This window comes from Hemiscyllium ocellatum, chromosome 4 (genome assembly GCF_020745735.1).
Source record: "Hemiscyllium ocellatum isolate sHemOce1 chromosome 4, sHemOce1.pat.X.cur, whole genome shotgun sequence".
Lineage (NCBI taxonomy): Eukaryota > Metazoa > Chordata > Chondrichthyes > Orectolobiformes > Hemiscylliidae > Hemiscyllium > Hemiscyllium ocellatum.
This window is the reverse complement of record NC_083404.1, coordinates 44,120,078-44,145,934: the sequence shown is the minus strand read 5'-3', so window position 1 is coordinate 44,145,934 and position 25,857 is coordinate 44,120,078. Positions and strand designations below refer to the sequence as shown.

General features: G+C 37.6%; 1 protein-coding gene across 2 annotated transcripts in view; it reads right to left on the bottom strand.

Annotated features, from left to right (window-relative positions):
- The window catches only part of znf407 (zinc finger protein 407), a 485,332-nt gene that overhangs the window by 141,218 nt on the left and 318,257 nt on the right, over positions 1–25,857 (bottom strand). For both annotated transcript variants that reach the window (XM_060823093.1, XM_060823095.1), the window contains exons 6-7: positions 21,106–21,189; positions 18,604–18,724 (exon numbers count right to left, since the gene is read on the bottom strand). In XM_060823093.1, the coding sequence (XP_060679076.1) occupies positions 18,604–18,724; positions 21,106–21,189 (205 nt within the window). The remainder of the gene's footprint in view (positions 1–18,603; positions 18,725–21,105; positions 21,190–25,857) is intronic.

Genomic DNA, 25,857 nt, shown 5'->3' with positions numbered 1-25,857 from the left:
GCAGCAGCATTGCCACTACTGCAAAATTAAAACACTTTTTAAGCAAGGAAAACAAATGCTCACATTAGAACACAGGGTATCAGAAATAATATTGCCAGGAAAATTTAATTTCAGAAATTACTAAATAAAACATAAGCATTAGACAGCTTGGATAAAACAAATCTTAAGATACAGAATTATTTCCAAATTAGATAATAAGCGAGAAGGTGAACATTTTCATATACAATTGAGAGCATAGCTATCGATATTAAAACTTGTCAAAATGCTAAAGAACCAATAGAGACTTTTGACGACGTACTGAAAACCTCCTCCCTACCTTTTATCTTAGCCTGCCTGGCACCCTCTCCTCATTCCTGATGAAGGGCTCCGGCCCGAAACGTCGAATTTCCTGTTCCTTGGATGCTGCCTGACCTGCTGTGCTTTAACCAGCAACACATTTTCAGCTCTGATCTCCAGCATCTGCAGACCTCACTTTTTACTGAAAACCTTTGACAATTACTTTAGAAGAAATAAAATTTTTGAACAGAATGATTTAACAGACAAGTGTAGAAATCCTTAGATAATTTCATTAAACCTATACAGTTGAATGGACAAATGCAAAAGTGGTGACTTAAAGTCAGACTTTACAAGAAGCGGAATTGTTGTTAGAATTGCTGCTGAGTTTCTGACAGGTTTATCACAGTCAAAAGATGAATTGACTCTAAAAAGAATCATTGAAATGGTTTGTGAAGTTGAAGTCCAGAAGCAGCACAGATCAATCCTAAAAGAATGAAGATCAAACTTATTGCAGGAGATCAACAGAACCAGTTTCTTCAGTTTGAAAGGCATAAAACCACAAAAGAGAAACTAGCAGTGAGTAGTCCAGATAATAGTTACTAAAGATTCTTGTCAGTACTGAGGAGCATGGAAATCGAACAGGTACAGGTAGTGTTGATACAAGGGTGCATGTCAGTGTATTACCACATAGTGAACCATAGTTGAAAATGTATTGTTGACAGCCAACAGTACAGAAGTTAAAAGCATGCTCCAAGGAAGTCCCCAAAATTTGGGGTATCAGACAATAGAAAACTTATACATACTTCACAATTAATAATTCTTACTCCTGAGTATGAATGTATGCTTTGACCTCAGTCTTTTTCAAATGACGGAAATAGTTAAACTAAATACAGTTTTAAAAAAACTGGTACAGGAACAGCCAGTCATGGAACAAGTTAAAGAACAGGCAGGACATTTTGCAGGACTCCCTGAATGTAAGACAAATCAAAACAAAAGACAGAATCCAAAAGAGATTAGCTAAGTTGGCATAAGAAATTTGTTTCATGCTGTAAACAAGATGGCCAATACAGGTTTTGCAGAAATGTTTTCCACTGCGATCAACACTGAAGAGAGTGCAGAATTCAAGGGTCAACAAGGTTTGAAAGCAAGTAATAGAAACCAGAAAGCCAATGAGTAGTACACCACACTTGAGCTTTTATACAACTTCAACAGAGGTAACACAGAGTGTAATATCAATTGGTGTACAAATAATAAAGAGAGAGTTAAGTCTGATGTAAGATACTGAGGTGATTCAGAAGATGCAAATTCAAACAGGGAATTTCATTTCCTCAACTTCCCACAAAGAATCCTCAGTAAAAGTGACAGAAATGACGCCATGCAAGAAGCAATCACAAATGTATAAACATTGCTAACAGAAGGTCAGAAGTTGACACTTTTCATCTTGTGTTCATCAGGAGTAGGATGCAAGAAAGAGACTTGAAGAAAGGGCCACCAATTTAGACATCATGAGAAGAGAGTGCCTTGCTCATTGGTGGAATGGAGATGCAGCAGGAACATTTAACTTTGAATCTTGCTTCTCAAATCAAGCGGGCAGACTCTGATTGGGCAGGGTGCTGCCATGATGATGCAACAGAGATTGGCTCTCTCCATTAATTTCATAGTTTTTAGAAGTGGTAATGTACAAATTTATTTTGTCTACATATAATAGGATTCTGCATGTCAATGTATATATAGCTTCTAGCATGCACAAATGCATTACCTTGCTTCCCAACTGATTGTTGTAATTCCTAGGCTACTCCAGATTATTTAATGAACATTGACGCAGAGCAAAATCATGTCTAATTTTGGACAATGTTTTTATGCTTGCAAGCACAGGCTAGTTCAGCATGACCAGCTTGCTGTTCATTGCAAATCATCAACGAGGTGTGTTCTTTGATACGGCCCACCAATCATTGGGGCATTCAGCCTATATAGCTGGTATGACATCAGCACTGAACCTTTTTTTTATTCATTCATAGGATGAGAATGTCATTGGCTAAGCCAGCATTTATTGCCCATCTCTAATTGTCCAGAGGACAGTTAAGAGTCAACCACATTGCTGTGGGTCTGGAGTCACAGATAGGCCAGGACAGGTAAAGATGGCAGTCCTTAAAGGACATTAGTGAACCAGATGGGTTTTTCCAACAATCGACAATCGATCATCGTTAGATTCTTAATTCCAGGTTTTTGCTGAATTCAAATTCAACAATCTACCATGGCGGGATTCAACCCGGGTCCCCAGAACTTTATTTAGATTTAGATTACTTACAGTGTGGAAACAGTCCCTTCGGCCTAACAAGTCCAAACCGACCCGCCCAAAGCGCAACCCACCCATAGCTACATCTAACACTACGCGCAATTTAGCATGGTCAACTCACCTAACCTGCACATCTTTGGACTGTGGGAGGAAACCAGAACACCCGGAGGAAACCCACACAGACACTGGGAGAATGTGCAAACTCCACACAGTCAGTCGTTTGAGGCGGGAATTGAACCTGGGTCTCTGGCGCTGTGAGGCAGCAGTGCTAACCACTGTGCCAACGTGCCGCCCACATCTGAGTCTCTGGATTAACAGTCCAGCAATAATATAACAAGGCCATCGCCACCCCTCATATTGAACATTATTCATCTAGGCAATTTTGTTTTTGGTTCGATGGCAGCATCCTGGTAGTGGAGAGAAGTACTAATGGGTTTGTTGCAAAGGAATAGCTCGAGACTGTTAGTTTCACCTATTGTTCAAACTTTTGAGACAGGTGCCCTTCTAGGATAATCTGAGGTACGCTGGGCATATTCAGGGCCAAAGGTAGTGGACATAGCCCCTTTCATAAGTTTGTATGATATATAGTAAGTGATAATTTGATCAGGATAGCCAATCTCACACAGAATAGTTTTGGTACACCCTATCTCAGCATCAAGTTGATACGATGAACAGATAACTAGGAACCTATTCATGAGGTCACCAATAGTGATAAGTGAATGTAGGCTTTTGGTCATAGTAGAGAACTCACTGCCAGATTTCTCGACTCATACATTGATGAAAAGGAGCTTGTTTGATTGCTACATTTTAATGGCAAGTTAAAGTGCAGGACAGAGTTTCTTAAGCTGCATGAAGAAATTTCTTGATGCAGCTGTGGATTCAAAAACCAGAAATGCATCATCCACCTATCAAAGAATAGGGGCAAGGAGGTTTGTGGTCATGCCATCAAAAATATAACTTCTCATTGTAACTAACAAAGATTTTATTAGTGCTGGGCCTAGAGGAATGCCATTTTTTGGATGTACACGATACCACTAAATCTGAACTCGAATGTATGAGCTGCTAAGTTCTTGAGTTTGATGAAGACAGATTCAGACAGACACTCTAGTTTGCCATGACATATTGACATCATGTAAATGACTTCTGAGAGTGGTACATTGGTAAATGAGCTAGCAATATCAAAAGAACCCATGAACACATTTTGCTCTCAATATGTCAGTCTTACATGGTTTTCACACAAGGAAACACCGGTTTCAGCAGCTAACTCAACTATGTGGACAATTCATATTGTGCATAGCCAGTGACAGACAAAATCGGGCTCAAAAGAGACATCATTTTTGTGCATCTTGGGTAACCCAGACACTTGTTTACAAGGTTAGCCACGAAGAAAAATCCTATCATATATATCACCAGGTTAGTTACAACCTTTATGCAAGTCCAATAAGCACCTCTGCAACTTGCCACAGTGTTGCTGTGTTCCCATGAAATGACAGGTCTGATAGTTATGAACAAGGAACGATCCTTGGACAGTGTGGATTTTCTTGTTGCAGCTACATTTGTTGAACATCATTATTCCTGCCTCCTTTGTTGTAATTTACATATATTGATACCAGAGTTTGCCTTCAGGCTATGCAATATGACAGGGTATTCACATTGCAAATGAAAATCAGTCAAATTATTAGGTATTTCACATACATGTGTACCAGATCTGCTAGGCATGCATTCAGGACCTCTAACATCCTTATTGAAGTTAAAAATCACACAACCCAGGTTATAGTCCAACAAGTTTATTTGAAAGTGCAGGCTTTCGGAGTGCTGCTCCTTCATCAAGTGGCAAGTGGGCATGATCAGAGGACAGAATTTATAGTAAAAGATCAACGTATTATACAACCGATGCAGCAATCTAGATTTTCCAATACATTGTATCAATTGTATGATACTTTGATCTTTTACTATAAACTCTGCCTTCCATGACCCTGCCCCACTAGCTAACTGATAAAGGAGCAGCGCTCCAAAAGTTTGTACTTCCAAATAAACCTATTGGATATAACCTGGTGTTGTGTGATTTTTAAATGTTGATCCCCCCAGTCCAACACTGGCACCTCCACATCATCCTTATTGAATACTTCTTTGTGGTGAAATACCCAGTAATGAAGGAGTTAGAACTCATCAGTGTGAGAACAACTAAGTTTTCAGAGAGTACAGGTTTGAAGAGATTTATCACGTGTTTAGTAGCATCCTTAGTTGTGCTACTTGACTACTTATGTTAAGCCAAGTTTATTTAATTGATGTTTTTCAAGCCAATATTGCCTTTGATGCAGCTATCTACTGAGACAAGGGAAGAAACATGCTCAGACCAAGCACAGTATAGGGAATGATAGAATACAAACCCAGCTACCAAGGTGTTCTAGCTCGTCTTGTGTAAAAGTAAATTCAATCATGGAAATGGCTCATTATGTAAATATACTGTAAAGTGAACACTGGCAAGACCTTGGGTCCAATGCACTTTCAGACAAACTGGGGCTTTACTGGGAATTTAACTTTCTGGAGAATCTAATTCTTTTATTGATTTTCCTAATTTGGTCTTTAAAAGTGTGCAATAGTAATAGGGAGAAAAGCTTGGTGGGCAGATGTTGAAAATGAGTGTAAGTGTCTGAAGCAGTTAATACTGAGGAGTACCTTGGTATTGACTCAGTATAGACATCATATAGGATTAATGGGAGAACAGATTAGGATCTCAAAGGATCAAGTTCTAGGTCCTCAGACTCTAACAATCATTACCAAAACAGGGTAACTTGCACTCAGTTGCTAAAATACAATAAGCTGCATCTTGTTTAAGATAACAGACTCTTCTCATTAGATTAGCCAGTGACATTCCTCTACCATATCAGACCAAGTGAACCCTATAGACTAACGCCCTAAAAGAGGGTGGTGGCAGCAACTAATCTCATAGTGAGCAATTGTGCAAACTCAAACAAGATGCTATATGAATATCAATTTTTTTAAACTGTTACAATTCTGAAAATGATGGCACAGGCAATGAAATATTATTGGATTGTCACAAGCAAGCTTCAAGACTAATAAAATAAAACCAATGTTTTGGATTCTACTTTACAGTATTAGTAACTAAGGTATTAATAGGCAATATCTTTGCCTGTTACAATCATAATAGCAGACAGAGGAATTTTATATGTGTTGTTATGTTTGTTACTGATAAGCAGAGTACAATTTTACTCATTGCTTTCAAGATATCTAATGTGAAAGGATAGGTGTACATGTCATGGTTCATAAGTTTGTTTGTTTAATATATCATTCAAATATTAATTTAAGTGTTTCCATGTGCTTTTTCTTGCCAAGATATGGTGCAATGGTTTTATTGAGAACTGAACACATTTTTATTTCATGTTTTGTCCAACAGACTTCAATTTTTAAAAAATCTAATCAGAATGTATCTAAATCGTTACCAATCTTGACACCAGGTGGACCGTATGACAATGACTATACTCTGACTATAGCTCTGAGTCATCTAGACTCGAAACGTTAGCTTGCTTTCTCTCCATGGATACTGTCTGATCTGCTGTGATCTTCCGCCTGGGCAGCCTCAAATTTGACATTGAGTTCTCCAATTTCGAATAACCTCCCTTCCCATTCTCCGAATCCCTTTCCAGCCCCTCCCCCTCCCTTCCACCAATCAGATTAATTCCTCCCATTGACCAACCTTTACCTGTCTTCATTTATCCCCACTTCACCACCCTGTCCAAACCATCCCTTTTATCTGCAGCTCCCCTTACACCCACCCTGAGTCCTGAAGAAGGATTACACCTAAAACGTCAACTTCTCCACCATCTGATTCTGCCTGGCTTGCTGTGTTCTTCCAGCCTCCTGCTAATGATCTCCAACATCTTTTGTTCTCAGTACAGATTCTAGCATCTGTAGTAATTTGCTCTTATATTCTGACTATGTTATATTTGACCCAGAATCTGATCACTTTGTGCATTTAAACCTTCCAATAAAACATGAAGGTTGACAAAGATCGTAAGTCAAGCTTTGCTTGGAAGCTTTTAGACATTTCTATCTTTTGAAATATTTTTAATTAAAGCCTAAAAATGTAAATACATACGAAAAAATACTACTTGCAACACTTATCAATGACTCAGCTGACCGACAAAATATAATGCACCCAAGTTTGCTGACAGGATAACATTAAATAGGACTGTAAACTGAGAAAAGGACTTAAAGATGTTGTCAAGGGATATGGACAGATCCAGCCAGTGGGAAAGATGCAGATACAATATAGCGTGGTGAAAGGTAAATATCCACTTTGGGAGGAAGTGGGGAGAGATCATGAAACTTGGTATTCATAAGGACCTGTACCCTCATACATGAATTACATAAGATTAATGGGCAAGTTGATTGGCTAGAATTCCATGAACATGAAAAAATTGCATAGGTGACCTGCTCAAAATATGGTCGTAATTTTCAAGATAATCAAAAAATGCTTGCTTTGAGGGTACTGCCTGATAAGGCCACCTTACAATAGCCTCATCATGAAAAAGTTTACTCTCCTGAAGCATTTCCTTTTTATTCCAATTGCTCTACATCTCCATGCCCACCAAGGTCAGACAGCTCTCTGCTTCTTGCTTGAATGGAAGTCCAGCAAATCTTCGTCCACTACCATCTTAATATGTCTGGCTGAACTTGTTCTATTATTTAACAACTCTTTTTACACTGCTCACTCGTCTAAGCAAAACGTGTAACTATGGGAATCTGTACTACAGCTGCCTTTCTGTGAAATATTCTTTGTACCAGTGCTACTAAGGTTCCTCTTCCTCAAATTCTTCTTTCCTATATTGATGATCATGTAAGTGTTGTTTCCTGCTCATGTCCTGAACTAACACTTATGTTTGATTCCAACTTTGCACCCTTATTTCAAATTCACATGGTCCTCCTTCAACTCTTCCTTGACTTCTGTGTCTTTGTTTCCGAGAACAGGCTGTGAACTAGTTTTTACAATATGTCACTGACTACGAAAGCTACCTTAACTATACGTCCTTCCACCTCACTTTCTGTAAGGACCCGATTCTGTTTTTACAGCTTCCTTATCTCTGTTACAGCTGTTCTGATAATGCAATGGTCCATAAACAGGACTTCTGAAAACTTGGCTTTTTACCTCAGCTGATGATTCACTCACCAAAATGGTTGGCAGTCCTTCAGTTATGACTGTATCATTTCTTGCTCTCTCTCTCACAGAATCATGCTAGGGTTCCCCCTGTATCCCCTTCCTCTTCACCATCCTTCACATTTAATAGACCATCCATTCCATTCTAGTGTGATACAAACAACAAACACATTTTTCCCTCCTCTTTCAGCATGTCGAGCGAACCTGCCCTCTATGAAATTTTCGCTACTCCTCAATTACCACCAACATCTCCTCCTCTTCCAACAGCATTTTCCCTTGCAAGTGCAAGAGTTGGCAATTCCTGCACCTCATCTCCTTCTCAATCATCATTCAGGGCCTTAATGATTCATTCCAGTCAATTTATTTCTATTTCTTGCAATTTGGCAAATTATAGTCACAGGTTACAATGCTGTTTGCTCTATACTGGATACCAAACATACACTGTGTGACTGAATATCTTTGTTCAGATACAAGGGTAACCTTGAAATTCAGGTTTCATGCCATTTGAATTTTCTGCCCCTGTCCCAATCTGCCTTCTCAGCCCTCGGCCTCTGACACTATTTTGAGGAATAGCAACTCAACTTTTGATTAAACACTTTACAGGCAGCTGTACACAACAGTGAATTTAACAATTTCATATCATAACCTCTGCTCTCATGCTTTCAGTCAGCAATTGATGGTAATAATTCTGTTTCTCTTTACACTTCTTCTCGGTCTCTCTTTTGTTTCTTCACTTGTCACAGTGCTGCCTTCTTTTACCTTAGATCATCAGCTATTTAATCAACTGTCTTTTTCCAATCTGTTTATTTATTTCTTTCACTCCTTTTTTTAACCTGGATCAGCAACTGTTTAAAATCTATTACATCTAGAACAACTAGAACAATATGTTCTAATTCAAAAGAAAGGTCGATGATCTGAAATGTTAACCCTATTTCTCTCTGCATGGATGGTGCCTGACCTGCTGAGCAGTTAGCATTTTCTGGTTAAATTTCAGATTTCCAACAACTTCAGCATTTTTGCCTCTGTAAAATTTTACAAACTGTAGATAGCAGTCAACATCTTAATTCCATGAAACAATCTATTTAATGCAGAAATTCTGGGCATGAATACAGTAAAATACTCTCCTCTCATACCAATACTAAGTCACAGTAAAGCCATGAGCTTTTTAGTGAAGGAAAATAAAGCTATTCTCATCTGAATGCACCTCTAAAAATGTTCCTGAATGTTTGTTACAAACAAAAAGCTTGTCCAATCTACATCCAATGGTATCAAATAACTGAGTCAAAGGTCTGAACTAGGTGGAAAAAGAAACAAAAGGAATGATAACCTTTGACTGCAAAAGATTTTCAAAAATCCCCTTAAGGAATATTTTGAGAAGTCTGCAAACAGATTAGTTGGCATGCTATATCAAATGCACATGTTTAATTACTAAAACCAGAGTTCACCCAACTATTCTGGCTGAATCTAATGCCACTCCAGGAACAGTTGATTTGAATATGGCACCTGTAAATACGATACACAAACTCATGGGAGAACTGAATTACACTGAATTTTGAAGTCTATTTTTCTGAAATGGAATAAAAGAAAAGATCTTCCAAAGATTATGTTTCTGAGAGAAAACAGCAATAACTACAGCGTGAATAGAATCTAGTTTCAGGCGTCATGTCAGCATGCGGTTCCAATATTTGAAACTGTAAAAAGGTTTGTTCATTAAAGGTTCAGGTTTGGGGTATGAAAATGAGACAAGAAACTTACTTTGTTCTGTATTATACGTTTTGTGCAAAGTTCCTTTGAAGTCAATAAGCAGGTGCTAACGAGAAGGCTTTCTATGGAAATGTAACCTTAAAATTGAAACATCAGGTACCTTCTGGAGGGACAGGGAGAATGGATTAACACTGGGACATTAAGATGTCACAGAAATATTTTCATTTTATAACACATAATGGCAATCAGAGGGAATATATGGAGAAATAGTGGGCCCAGAGTTTTGCACTGGAAAGAGCAGTGAGATTATCAGTGAATAAACTGGACAACAGTGGCCAGTGTCTGCACATACATAGTGAACATGGAAATCAGAGACTTGCTGTCCAGGTTGCTTAATTCCTCCCAAGTTGTGCCATATTGATATCTCACTGACAGACTTGACACTGGAACAGCATGACATTGCAGTACTCGTTTGATGGATCTGCAGTCCCAACAAAAGAATGAAGCTTGTGCATCTCAACGTGAGAAAACTTTCACTGGTTTGACAAGTTTTAATTACTACCAAACAATGTCTTTGACACCATATTCTCTGAGTTTAATTACTGGTGGAGATTTTAAAAATGCACTTATTCTTAGCATCTCCTTTCTGTCTCTTCCGGACAAAGATTGAACAAAAGCATGGGTTTAAATATGGTTGACTCTTAACAGCCCTCTGGGCAATTACAGATAGGCAGTAAATGGTTGCCGAGCCAGGGATGCCCACATCCCATAAGTAAATTAAGAAAAGGTGCTGTTAAGGAAGCCCTGGTGAGTTTCTACAGTGTACTTTCTAGATGGTAAACAAAACAGTCAGGTGCATTGGTGGTAGAAAGGATGACTATTTATAAACATGGCAGACGAGGGCACTAATCAAGCAGACTGCTTTATTCCAGATGTGCTGAAAGTTCATGAGTGTTATAATTGCACATTCAGGCAAGTGGGAGTATTCCATCACACTTTTGAATAGTGCCTTAAGACTTGTGGACAAGTTTTAGGGAGTCAGTGTGCAGGTTACCTAGCCTTTCCTGATCTGTAGTGTGTAGCTGATCCAGTTAAGGTTCTGATCAATGGCAACCCCTTAATACATTGATTCTGGGAATTGTGCAACAGCAATGCCATTGAATCATACCACGATTACAACATAGAAGTAGGCTATTAGGCCCACTGTTGCCATGCTGACACTGCAACAGGAAACCAGCCCGTTTCTTCCTAAACTTTGATATTCTTGAAAAAAAAGTCATTTGAGGTGGCTAGATCCTCTCTTAGAAATGCTCATTGTCCAATGTAAATGTGGCACATATTTTAAGTTGTCACAGCCCAATCTGATTGTGTCCAAGTCCTGCCGCATAGAAACATAAAAAGATAGGAACAGGGACATTTAGCCCTTAAACCTGCTCTATCATTCAATACAATCATGGCTGATCATCCTACTCAGTACCCTGTTCCTGCTTTATCCCATCCCTTTGATCCCTTTTGCCTTAAGGACTATATCTAATTCCTTCTTAAAACATTATATTTTGACTTAATCGCTTTCTGTGGCAGCAAATTCCACAGGCTTACTGCTCTCTAGGTGAAGACATTTTTCCTTATTTCAGTTTGAATGGTTTACCTCATTTCCTTAAACTGTAACTCCTGGCTCTAGACTCCCCAGTCATCAGGAACATCTTTCCTGCATTTACCCTGTCTAGTCCTGATAGAACTTTATAGGTTACCATGAGATTCCTCCTTAATTCTTCTAAACTCCAGTAAATACAGTCCTAACTGATCCAGTCTCTCTTCATATGTCAGTTCGGTCATTCCAGGTGTGGCAAACTTTTGTTGCACTCCATCCATAGCCAGAACACCTTGTCTCAGAAAAGGAGACAAAAACTGCACATAATAGTGCAGGCATAGACACAGATTGAATCATTACTATGGTACTAAAAGCCCAATGCAAAAACCATGAACTAATCATAAAAGATACCAAATAGCATGTTTTACATGTTTAGTGTGGCATGAGATATGGGCAATTGTTGACATCCCTAATGGATTTGAACGAAGTGGTTTGCTGGACCATGGCAAAGGGCAGTTAAGAGTCAATCACATTGTTGTGTGGCTTTAGTCACAGGTAGGCCAGTCAGGTAAGCATGACAGATATCTTTCTCTAAAAACATATTGCTGCAATTGCCTTCAATTCTATATTTTTATTCCACCAGCCACAAATTTGACTGAAACGGCGCACCCAGAATGTTAACTGATTGTGTCCAAATCCTGCCGCATAGAAACATAAAAAGAATGTCACATTAACAGAATGTCACTGTCCCCCTTATCTTCAAAGTTACTTCGAATATTTACCAGTGAAATATGCCCTCAGGGGATGTAATCCCAAAAACATACAGTATGTTCTCATAAACCTGAAGAGGCAACAATCATAATCATACACCAACCTTAAAAGAACTGCTCTATTATGGCAGTCCAGATAAAGTTGAACAAAAACGTGCTGACTGTTAATGGCTGCACTGAGCTTCCTGGCTATATCACATCCATCTAAAGGTTCCTGGGCTCATTTCTACCATCCTTTAAGTTATCTTTTCATTCTTCCAGATGGTCTTCTGTACTCATTGCCAAGAATCCTAAACATAGCTGGCAGGAAGCCATACCATGCTTTGACAAAAGGCAGGAGAGTGTTGTTGTAGCCTTCAGCCGCTGAGAGGGGCACTTAACAGAATTTAAACCCTGAGGGCATGTTTAAATTGTTTTCCATTTTCTTTGATGATTTGAAGCATGCTGTCTTTTCCATATTAGCATAGAAGAGTGGGGGAATAACCGCAAATGCGCATCTTAAGACAGATTTGTTCAAGAGTGGATGGACCCGCTGAGAATGGGGAATAAAACAGATCCACTAGGATAACTGATTGCTTTCACATGATACATGTTGAAGTTGAGATTGAAGGCATTTAGGTGCAGATGTGGGTACTTATCAAAGTAGCAGTAGACTAAAAATTAACTTAACATTCGAAGGTTTATGTCAGTGACAAAGCAGATCTCAGCCAATCTTTCATCTTCTGCACTCTCTGAATCTACAGGATGCAAGGTCAAGTCCCACTGTAAATTGGGATCTCTACTCAACAGCCCCATTGTAACAACAAACAGAACAAAGTAAAATGTGAAATTATCAAGATTAAACTGCGTAACGGTGCATAATACAGGAAATGGTACAACACCAAATAGAGCGCTTAGAATTATTTCTCCATGCCAGACAATCTTTGTTTCAGAAAGTTGAGAGAAATAGAATAAATCTCTAACCCATACACATTATAAATGGCCAATTTGTCTTACTCCTAAAAAGCATGTTGTAACAACTATTTACTTATTCATTTATAGACAGGTTTCTTCATAAATGCAGTTCATTGAAAAGATGCTGTTACATCCTGATTTATGTCTCTAGAATGAAGCACATCACATAATATGACAGAGAACAATTAAGTCTCCTGCTTCCTAGCAGCAATCACTGTTGAAATCAACCTCTTGAAAGGAAAAGATAAACTGTTATTTTAAACAATACAACCTATTTGCTTTTTGCATAACTGAGCAATGATATCTCCCTTTCTAAAAGGCATATTAGATATTAAGATGCTGATAAATGCTTTTCCAATCTGTGCACATAACTATTAACACTGCTGTACATTTTTGACACTAGTCTATTACTTTACACACTTATGAAAATATCTTCTATTACTTCTATATTTAACACAAACAATATAGTAGCATTTCATTTATAATTACAAACTCTTCAAAAAAGAAGAACTCAAGGTTGAAGTAGGAAATTTAACCTTTTAGATGTAGAAAATAATCAAACGTTTTAAAAAAAAATCAATTCCCATCATGCTCCAAAAAGAAACAATTAAGGTCCAAGGAACAAACAGAAGTTTGGAGACTGATAATTGTGCCATACTGAAAATTTTTCACTTCTGATAAAGATATAATAATTAATGTGCCCTGTGTCGTAAATAAATTAGGGTCTTCCTCACTTGCAAAACAAACCCAGTGTTGTATCACTCCTGGCACAATATTCTGCTTTTAACATTGTCTTCTGTAAGAATACTTCCTTAGCTCACGTAAAAACTCTGCTCATATAATTCATTTGTAATTTAGATTACTTAAACTTACATTCTGTTCATGTAGGTCTTTAAAATCCTAGATATGAATATTTTATGCCAACTCAAAAACTATGTATTTTAAATTATAAACTAAACATGATGCAAGGAGCATTGTTTAGTAGCCATTTGTGTATAGTCACTTCCAGTTAATAGGGCTCCATCAGACACCTGACCTGTGTTTTAACCTCACAGCTTCAGGATTAATATAAACTGAATAGGACTCTGAAGAATTAGTGCAAGCATTTACATTCAATAAGTGGCAAGCAAAAATGCAGATTTACATTAAGATTACTGGCCTCAATATCAATGCTGCCAAAACCTCTAAGTTGGTAATCTAAGTTGATAACTGTACTACAGTGGTTAAAAAAAAAAACATTGTTCACAGAATCCAGACAACCATTATCAAGGTGGCATTTACTGCCTGCTGTTTTGACAACGTGGTGATGGTGGTTGGTTTTATCTTTAAACCACTGGAGTACCTTGTGGTGTTGGATCGAGAATGATGCTTAAAATATAAACCACTGGTTAGCGAGGTTATAAACAATAAAACACAAGTAAATATTACATATGGTGAATGCCCACTAGCTGTTATAACATATTATGCAGAAATACTACCTTACAGATGGATGCAAGTTTTTTTATGTTGGAAACAAAATCACTCTCCTACAACAATTCAATTCAAGAGCACAGGTCTATGCTGTAAGGACTGAGCTCTGGAAAACATGTAACAAGATCCTTCTGAAATGTGCAATAACTTGTCTCATTTTACATTCAATTTGCTGCATTCACACGGTCACACACAGACAGACTTTAATTACTGGGGTTTCAGTCTGAAAGTGTTAACCAAACCTATGTGACTGAACTAAGCATTCCCCGACAGAATATCATTTACTTCAGTGAACAAATTCTGCAAGTTAATATCTTCATGACACTGTATTCTGTAATTTCATAAGCAAATACCTAAATCTAATTTAAACTAATTTCAATCCAAATCATTTTTAAATCAGGAAAATATCTCCAACTACAATGGTGCAAGGGTGCCTTATTACATATTTCCATTTCATGATTATGTATCAATTTTTAGAAATATTAGTTTGATGACATACTGATAATGTTCTGTAAATTTGATTTTTTTACATACCCATCAAATTATCTTCTATTTTCCTTTTGCCATGCACATTCCCTTTAAGATTGGGAAATGCCTTCATGAGTGCACACATGTGCCATTTGTCCCTCTGTTGCAAATTCCCATAATGAGACAGTGCAACAATGTTAGAGGTGTCATCTTCTAGGTGTGATATTATGAAAAAAACTACTTCGTGTTTGTAACCCCCTTTAGGAAGTCCTGAGATCAGAAAAATTGCTACAAAAATGAAAGCTTTCTTTCTTTATAGGCCACTTGTTATGGACCATGCCAGATCCCTCAAAACATTTCAAGAAAGTAGCTTGGACCTAACTTTGCTAGTTGTTTTAAGCAAGCATTGAGCAGATATTCCAAGAATGATGCAGCTGGCCCAATCACTTAGTTTTACACAAAATGTAATTTATTTGCAATATTACTGAATGAAACACAAACAAAAGACAACAGAATATAAAATAACTTAACCTATGTGAAAACCCAACAGATTATCCCAACTTGATGATGTCGTTCCAAATTCCTGCAACAATCCCCATAAACACTCCTTGGGAAAAAAGGTAAAATCAAACACACAGTCTAACAGGGAGGAAGAAGAGATGGTAGAGGGATTCAGCATGGAGCACCTTCTTCCATGTAGCTTGGACCAGTAGCCTCAAAACTGACTGACTGCTTTCAGTGAACAGCCAGACTGCTAAAAACCAAACCAAACCAGAGAAAAGCTGAGCTGGAAGAACTGGCCACTCCCCTTTCATTGTACTTTTTAAAAAAAAAGTGAAAGCCCTTTTCCTGAGGCAATATCTGTTAGTTATAATCAAACTGGCTCTAAAACACTTCAAACCTAGACTTTTTGGAATCACAGTTTTTACGACAACTCTGGGAAAAAAAGCCAAGGGCAGCATAACCTTGTTAAAGGAGTAACATCATCGCACCCTATATAGGTATAGTTAAATGCAGATTAGGTGGCAAATGTCTCGAACAGAATTGAGTAATTCAGTGAGAACGATTCGATACTTCTACGGTTCACGACTTCAATTGTCTCTTTCATTTCCAGTGCATAGTCTGTTTTTGACATTTTAAGCTGTTATAACCAAACTCAAAGAAAGCTTTTGGAATAAGCATTGTACTTTTCTCCTGGGAACTTGACAGTTACAGAGTTTGAAGATTGAATTAGCCCACTTTGGGCCTTTGGTTTCTTCTCCAGTTTCTCAAAAGCCTACAAATGTGTCGACCCAACAAATCTGTCAGTGTTTGAGGAGAAGCAGCAGTGGATGTGGGTGGGGGAGATATATGACATTTAATTAGAACAGCCTTCTTGTGGGGGTGGGAGGAGCTACACTGAGATTACACTATGATTATTCAATATTTAACATTTAATCTCACCTACTCTCTGCCTTGTAAAACACCTTCCCCTCTGTTCTATTCCCCATGTTTTCAAATGCTCAAAACTTTTATCCATTTCTAACTTTTCCTAATTCTGGTAAAAGGTAACCGATCTGAAACATGAACCCTACCACTGATGCTGCAAGATAATTTTCTGTTTTTATTTCAGATTACTGGTCTCTTCCCTCATGCAGGTGGATCTGCAGTGGTCTTCAACAATATTTTGCATTTTCCATCTTAATGCTTTTATTTTCCCTTCTCCTCACCATTCCACATTATTGCCCATTTTTCTGTTGTGTGCATCTTGACCTCTCATGTTCACTGGCTCAGCTATTTTCATGTTATTTTGTTCTTTATTGCCTCTTCATTGCTTCTCTGAATTGCTCCTTAGATATTATCCATCAGTTTCATCCCTTTCAGGTTTTCAAGCAATTTGCTTGAACTCATCCATTAACTACTATCAGTATTCCTGATTCATGATGTCTACTTGCTGTTCTCTTCCCTACACCTTTTGTTTAGTTCAGTCCCATTAACAACTTGCTAATCCTCCAATTTCCAGTTCAGATCCAGTATGTAAACCCAAAATACAATATTCTCTCTTTTCCCTTTGCAGATACTGTCAACATGTTCTCTTTATATTTTAGATATTGTGTGGTAAGGCTCAGTACACTCATCTCTGGAACACGGTTCTGTGTTCAAGTCGCACTCTGGAGTTTCATCACAAAAATCAAGGTTTACACTTCTGTGCTGAACAGCGGGAGTACAGCATTGTAGCAGGTGCTGCCTTTCCAATGAGACATTAAATCGTATGTTTGCTTAGGTGGATGACATAGACTGCAGTATTCCAAAGTAAAACAGAGGAGATATATCCAGCGTCCTGGCAGTTAGTGCACAACCAGCATCACAAAACTATAGATTGGCATGCTGGTATTTCTGGGAGCATGTTGACCACATACTGACTGCTGTGTTTCCTACCTTACAACTGTGACTACACTTTAAAACGTAATTTATTGGGTATAAAGCATTCTGAGAAGTGGCCACAATAAGTGCTATGTAATGAAAGTTTTCTTTTCCCTTTTTGTCATTTCCAACATTTGCAGTTTTTCTCCTCACTTGTTGTAAAGGAAAACTATCTAGCCTGTACTTCAAAACTGTTCTCAAAAGGAAAAGTGAAATTAGCATTCTGGCATTTCTGAAAGTACTAAATAAGCGCTACTGCTAATAAATAGGAAAAAGCATTGATTTTGAAATGTTGTTCTAATTTGATCTATACTGAACCTGCATGTACAATCATACAAAACAAATGGAGATCATTCAGCCCTTCATTTTGGTGCCAGCTCTCCAATTAGTTGCACATGACCTGTCCTTGCTTCCAAAGCCTTGCAAACTTTTTTCCTTTCTTTTGAAAGTTACAACTGAATCTGTAGCCAGCATCACTGCTGTTCATGAATTTCAGATCATAACTGAAATCATTTCTTCTCAACTTCCCTCTGTTACCTGAAGTCTGTGTCCTCTATTTATCAACCTTGCTGCCAGTGGAAACAGTTCTTCATTAGTTACTCTACCAAACCTTTCATAAATTTGAATATATCTTTTAAGCCTCTTGTCTGCTCATAAGAGAACAATCCAGATCTTCTAGCTAACTTATCCAAACTGGGATCTAGTTCCAGTGGAGTTCTGATCAGAAACAATACCAACACACTGAAAAAGAGTAATCACATTTTTAAAGACGAGTGCATACTTAAATCAAGGCTGTGACAGTATATTTATATTGATATTTAATTGAAACATGGTTATCAAATATTGATGATATTATTAGGCACAGATGATCACTAGAAAACAAGAAATGTATAAGAGGTAAACTAGGAAAAGAAAAACAGAATGTGTTTGATATCTGAAACAAAACAGGGAAATTTAGAAATATGTAATAGATCAGGAAGCATTTCAAAGAGAGACAGTTAATAAGTGTTAAGTTGTTTCTCTAATTCACATGCTGACTGAATTGAGTAAAACATACCCAAGGATCATCTCAATGCATTTGCTTTTTAAGATTATGCATTTAATAAGCTTAGAATGAATTTATCAAATTTAGCATAAACAGCATTTGTATCTTGTTCAGGAAATTCTCTCAAAAGTAAGTGTAACTTCTGCTAAATAAGAATAAGAGCGGCATTCAAGTAATTAAACTTCCACATTTAAATATCAGTCTTTGACATGCAATGAAAAAATACTCTTAACCATCTTCTGAAAACAAATAATGAAATTAAACAGACATGAACCGGCTGCCATACACCCTTAAAGATGCAATATTTGAGAAATGCAATTCCTAATTAAATGTATAATTACTGATGCTGGTTATGTACTTAAATAGCAATGTATTTTTAATTTGTATAAACCTTTTCTCATCACTTTTAATCTTTTTCACATCAACTAATGTTTAATGAACTGTTACCTGTAATCACACCAAGGACACTTATAAGGTTTCTCTCCTGTGTGGACACGTCTGTGACGGGTCAGATGGGATTGTGTTGTGGAAGCGAAGTTGCACTGGTCACATTTGAATGGCTTTTCACCTACAAAAGAAACGCTCATTATTTTTTATCTGACAGGCTCTGATAATTATCAGAGTGTAAGGGTTAGAAAACCATGCTACCAAAGTTTTAATTTCTGACGCATTTACCTACTGACCAAATCTGAAGACCAATCATATGTACTTAAAATAAAGTACACGTTCACAATCTCAAAAATCCTTTGATATTTGTATTATAAGGCGTGAAGTTTTAAAAGTCACAGATTGCATATTTTTGCATCTTTCACCATAATATAGTACCAGCTCTCAATTAAATGGTCACGACTGGATTAACCTTTTATCAGTCCTGGTTAGTTGAGTTTCACATCTTAAAATGAACACATTTCAGATACTTCCATCTTTCATTCTTCTTTATAAAGAAGAAAAATTATTTGAAAGAAATAACAAGAATCAAGAGGTTCAAACTAAAGAGTAAAACGTGATTGGTTTAGAAGATGGCCAGCACACCACAGTTCAAATACTGGGTTGAATTGCCATTCATTTATACCGTCGGTAGTAATACAAACATTTGAACAATGACAGGCAGGAAAAGATTCCCCAATCCATTCAGCTTGTCGCACACAATTGAGATGCTTTGTATCTCACAATATATTAACACTCTACCTTACTAGAGTGTACGAATCAAGTAAAAGCGCAGATCAATTTGGGGTGAAAAAAGATGGGAAATTCCTTCCCAGTCATTAGTGAAATCAAAATTTGACCAGAAGACCATTCTAGCACTGGTATTTCTACAATATTTATTATTTATGCAGGTCAAAGTGATTTTGGGTTCAACAGCAACAGTTTGGTTCCTCACTAGCGCTGTTCGATTGCTATACAGGGAGATGATATTGTGAATTAAGAGGAAGGACAGTAAGGGAAGGACAATGTGCTCGTACTGCAAGAACATTAGGGACACAGGTTTAAATTCATACATTCTATTAAGCTTGAAATCTCTGTTGTGCCATGAGGAGGGGCGAGTAGGATCTCCAGTTAAGAATAGTCTGGAGGTTTCATCAAATTACCTCTCATATCCCATCACTAGTTTGTTAATGTTACATTGATTGTACTGTTACAGTATTTATTGAATAAGTGTCATGAACATCTAGAAAACTGGACAGCTGGGACATTGGAGTTGGTAGGCAGAAGGCAGAGATGTGTGATGCTGCAGTCAGTAAATAAACCTACTATTAAGGAAAGGATGCTGCAGTTGCTGGGAGTATGCTCACCAAGCTGGGAACTTGGTTTGCAGACATTTTGACCCCTTTCTAGGTGACATCCTTAATGCTGTGGAGCCTCCTGTGAAGTGGAGGGTTCTCTGTTTAGTTTCATACTTCATAATTTGTTTTGGCTCCATTGTTGCCTAACATGCGCAGGGTCACACACCCTTCCTTGACAAACAAAGAAATGAACAGGCCCTTCATTGTTCAACTTAATGCTTCTCATCTTTAGCGAAATTGTCTTTTTTTCCACCTCCAAGATTTTAATTTATGAATAAATGAAAGTGTTAACATTTTTTTAAAAAGGCACACAATTTCTTTTTAAGACCCTGAAGATTTTTTCTCCAGTGCCTGGTCTCAGCAGTGTTCCCGAGATCAACCTACTATTCACGGGTGAGATTCCAGGTCAATCTTGAAGTGTTCAAAACACAATGGTAGGTTGCAAAGAATAGGGGAGGGTATCAGGGCTGGAGGTAAACGGAGGATGGCTATTGTATGTGCCCAAATCAATCTTGCACACTTTGTGTTGGCCTGCACAAACATATGCCGGTCACAATTTTACAGTGGGTTGCTTGTCAACACCGTAATCTACACTCAGTGTGTAATGGACAGAGAGACATTTTAAAAAGTGGACTTTGCACATTTGCAGGGAAAGAAAAAAAAACATTAAAAGTAGGTATCACATGACTTCTTCCAGTAATACCATGTTTAGAACTGCCGACAAGCAGGAAAATACAAGTAACATACTAACATGTGCCTCATATTACATTGTTCAAGTCACTTTCTAAAGGTTGGGCATCTGTAGAGTATCATCTGACCACAACACAAAAGTTGCTAACAAAAGAGATGCGGTGAAAATTATGTACATAAGGAGAAGTGTCCATTAACTTTATTACAGTATTATCAATGTCTCTGTCACACATCTGTGCAGAAAAAAATACCAGCATTCTAATACTTATTTCCACATCCTCTCACTTTCCCATCAGTTACCTTTCTTAATCATATAAATCACAAGCAGAGTGTATCTCCTTTCACATCAAAGTGATTATCAGTCAGATTGTGCAGAAATCCCTCTTTTGTTTTCTCTACCAAGGTAGGTCACATGCACTTCTTTGTTTGTCTGGTAGGTTCTATCTAAAAAGGTGAATTGATCAGTTTGACTGACCTGTGTGCTGTCGCCTGTGTTTGGTGAGAGCGTGGCGTGTTCCACCAGCAAATCCGCAGAGGTCACACAGGAACGACTTCTCCCCTATTGCAACAACAAACAGATAAGGGGACCGTGCAGGTCACAGATCATTAAAATATATCTATCAAGGCTTTCAGGGTTACTAATTCCTCCAATCAAATGTTTCCATGTAAATATGTCAAATGGGAATGAAATTACCACTGCGGTTTATTGACTGTGATAAAATCTGAAAAGCACCACTGAACATAATTACATACTTGTCAGAACCATAAAAATTAGCTTTAATATCAATGGAATGGTTTTGTACAACTTCATTTCAGTTAGATGTCTTCCAGATGGGGCTGCTTTTTGCACTTGAATAATTTTTATACATACTCTGCTTATCCTCCCCTCAATTTCTACAAACCCAGTCACTCAATGTTGACTGGCCTTCCTACAATGAAGGAGCAGGAAATTTTCTTCAGCAGCAGTTACCAAAAGCTGTCTAAATGCTGAATGAAATAAAGCCTTCAACGTTTACCTGAAGCCATTGGACAATGACAATGGTACCTTTGACAGCATTGCAACTAAAATGAATGCAATGATAAACTGCAGCTGCAGAGTGCATACTGAAGCCATTCGACAATACTATCCTTGATCTATACATCAAAAGCAAAATACAGTGGTTGCTGAAAATCTGAAGGAAATTCAGAAAACTCTGGAAATATTCGGTAGGTCGTGCAATGTCCCCAAAAACAGAAAACGAATTAATATTTCAGGTTGATGATCTTTCATTATAACTGGAACAAGTTAAAGATGTAACAAAAGTTCTGAGACAGGGGAAAAAAAGACTGAGGTTTGGGAAAGGGAAGATCTGCACTAGACTAAAAGGCAGGACAGATTAAATGACAAAAACAAAATGCTGGTGCAAAGCTTCCAAAACTGGTCAATAATGAATCTTTCCTCAGAGGTGGAAAAGATTAATGACCTGAGGCATGACCTCAGTTTCTATCTCCACAGACACTGCTGACCTGTTGATTATTTCCAGCATTTTCTGCATCAAAGTCTCTCATACCAATGAGCACATAAAGGCGTTGTTTCAAAACTAATGCCATTCCCTGATTTTTTTTTCCCCTGAAGTTTTTCTTAATGAAATTACACCACTCCTCTTGGCCTCTGTATAGATACTGGCTATGTTAGTTGTTCTGAGATACATTAAAACATATCTCCTGCATCTAAACATGTTTCTTCACCGTGGGCTGTTTGCAAAACCTTAAAATTATGGACAGTATAAAGCAGTAAAAGGTGAACAATCGCAGAATTTATTTTAACAAACATGCCATAAATTCATCTGAAATCAAAACATGTTGAATAAATTACAAAGCTGCAATGATTATCCTCAAAAATAATATTTTCAGCCAAAATATCTGTTGAAAAACAGGGGGTTGGAAAGAATGTACCATTTCCATATATTAGCAGCTCATGTTCTTGCTCTGAAAAATTTAAAATAAGCTACTTCATTTTTCTATTAATAACTCAGATTATAAATATTTATTTTAAAAAAAAATTGGCTTCATAGAGTTTGACACAATATAATTTACTGGTCTAACGCCAACAGGTGCTGGTTTGTCTTCAGAGTTTCTTTTTTAGCAAAATTCTGGAACCTATCCACAAACTAAACTAAGTATAAACAAAATGTGAGCCTTTGACAAGCAGAATAATGTGAGTACAACTAATGCAATTAATGGACTAAGTCTTATGCTCTTTAGCCAAAACTAGATTCCAGTCTAGCAATGCCTTGATTTCGTAATTTGCATCCTTATTTTTAAATTTCTCCAACCTTGTCTAGCCTTACAGACCTTGAAGATCTTTTCACTCCTCCAATTTCAATTCGTGCTGATTTTCATTGCTCCAAGGCCGAGGTGGCCTTGCCTTTATCTGGATAGGTCGTTTGCTCAGTATTTCTCTCCCTAAACCTCCCTGTCCTTCAATCACTCTTGCTTCCTTTAGAACACTTTTTGGCCAAGTTTTGGTCACTTGTCTCAATTTTGTCTCGTGTAGCTCCATGCCAAATTTGTCTGACAATGTTTATATGAAGCCAAACAGAGAACAGCCAGGGAATTCCTAGAGGCATGACACTCATCCACAGATTCAATCAACAAACACATTGACCTGGACCCGATATACCGGCCACTGCAGCGGACAGCAAGAACTGACAACCGGAAGCGGCAGAGGCAAGCCACTATAAATGCCGGAGGAAACACCACAGAAGCGCTTCACAGGAGGCTCCCAAGCACTGAGGATGTCACCTAGAAAGGGGACGAAACGTTTGCAACACAAACTCCCAGCTCGGCGAACAGAACCACAACAACGAGCACCCGAGCTACAAATCTTCTCCCAAACTTTATAAGAAGCATATTTGGTGTCTTATTTGTCTATACTAGTTTACTGTGATATTTTTGTTCAGTTCATGAATTTAGTTTCTTCTTTATCCATTCTTTAAGTATCACATGTACCTCAAATTACTATTACCTAACTGTTTTGAAAGCCATTTTACTACTACTTAACTTGAATTACAACCCAATGAGAATTGCAACATTGAGTCACAGTTGTTCGTTGTCCAACTGTAGACACTGCCATACATCATGGTATGCCTGGATTATTGATATTGAGAGCAAAGACAATGACCAACAGAAGTGCGAAAACAAATTCTCCATTAGCTCTCCCAGAATAAATGATTAAAAGCAACAGGTTCATGGAAGTAATTATCAGAGAATAATTACATTTCAGGCTTCAGATGATTATTACAAATTAACCCTTTGACTTACACTATTACGTTATGCTAATCCTTAGATGTCTATATTTTAGTTTACCAGTTAAAAGAAATATCAAGAGAAAATATTTTTCGTATGGCTACTTGGTCATTGAGGTCTGTGGAAAATGACTCCACACCACAAACAGTAGAGCAGTCCACTGAGGGAGACCTCCTTAGCTGCAACAGCCCAGTCTTGTAGCTCTGCTGTTTACCTACTCAACTGGTAATCAAGTCTCCACAGGGCTTAGCAAATAATTCAGTCAACTAAACGAGTTATTTTTCCTCTTTAAAAATGGACGAATAGTCTCATGAAGGACTGAATGCATCTGAATATTAATTATTTCAACAAGCAATAATCTGTAGCCAAAGTAAAAATCTAGACTCAAAATGCAAGCTTAAATGGCACTAAATTGGATCATATATTCAATATCACTAAATGCTAGCAAATTGGTCTGAAATGTACTACCACAGGTTACTTTTAGTGACAGCAAAATACATTATAGGAATCTGAGTCATTTTTTGACCAAGATTCCTTGTACATGTTGGTATAAACTGATTTATATTTATCATATTGCATCTTGTCTATGCCTTTTCATGCGTTTCTTGTGTGCAATGGCCTGTGGGGCAATCTACTCCATGGCCTCCTCCACTTAAGAGCATCGGAGAATAAACCATCTCTAAAAAGTCCCAAAATTTTCTCTCCAATCTGTGCGAGATATTTCCACACAAAGAATTGGAAACTTAGTTGCATGAAGCAAAATGATCCATCTCACCTACAATCTTAAGAAGAATGTACTTTAAATCTCAATTTACTGGAAAAACAAGAACTCAACTTGCTTAGTTTAACAAGTGTACAACTATTGATTTTACAAGTTAAAATGGCATATTTTAATTGAAGAACAATGTGAGAAGAATTGCATTCTCAGTGAGTACCACTGCAGGAACAATTTTTTTCAATGTTAATGTAATGCTATCAACAAGTATTTTTCCCTGAGCATTTTCTTCTGAATTTAAACGCACAATGACATGGAAACACATCCCTTATTTTCTATTAGGAAACAGACACTGTCCCATATCTCTCATTATGGTGCAGACTACAAAATCTAACAACAAAAATCTATAATATTGATTGAACCAAGTCTCCACAATTATTCTTTAGAAGGAAACACTGACGATAAATTACATCTGCACTGGCTTTTCATCTGGTGTTCGATACCAGTGATCTTTGAGGGCAGTCTAGAGACCTTAAATCGTCAACACCCTTGTCAGTGAAGCTAAGGAGGTTTTAGCCTCCCAGACATAAACCTAAAGAAAGTCCCAAAAACATGTCTTTTGATGGAAAAACAAATGAACATGTTCAACATTCAGTGCTCAAATAAACTCATTAAATTCCCGTCATAACTCTTTTATATGTTAATGACGTTTCATAATTCAGTTGCCTTACATCTTCAAGTCAGTTATGAATCTACGTTTTCTGTTATGTGATGGGCAGTGCACAATTTGACCAATAAGGTGGGGCTCTGAGTTTTCTAGTCAAACATGTTAAGTAAATATGGCATCAACATAGGCTGTCAACTCTCCAGAATTAGCTGAAGTCAGTCTTTCTCTCCACAGATGCTGCCTGAATAGCATTTTTAGCTTTTATTTCAGCCTTCAGATGAGAAGGTGGTTGTGAATTTCAGTACTAAGATCAAAGTTTGTGAGAAGATTTGTAGCTCGGGTGCTCGTTGTTGTGGTTCTGTTCGCCGAGCTGGGAGTTTTTGTTGCAAACGTTTCGCTCCCTTTCTAGGTGACATCTTCAGTGCTTGTATATTGGTACAAACTCTACTGGATATTAATTGTAGCTTATTTCTGGGAATCCTGATCTAATCACATGGCTCATGTCCAGCGTAGTGAAAGACAACTCCTGATTTCTGCCTCCATTATTGCATATACGG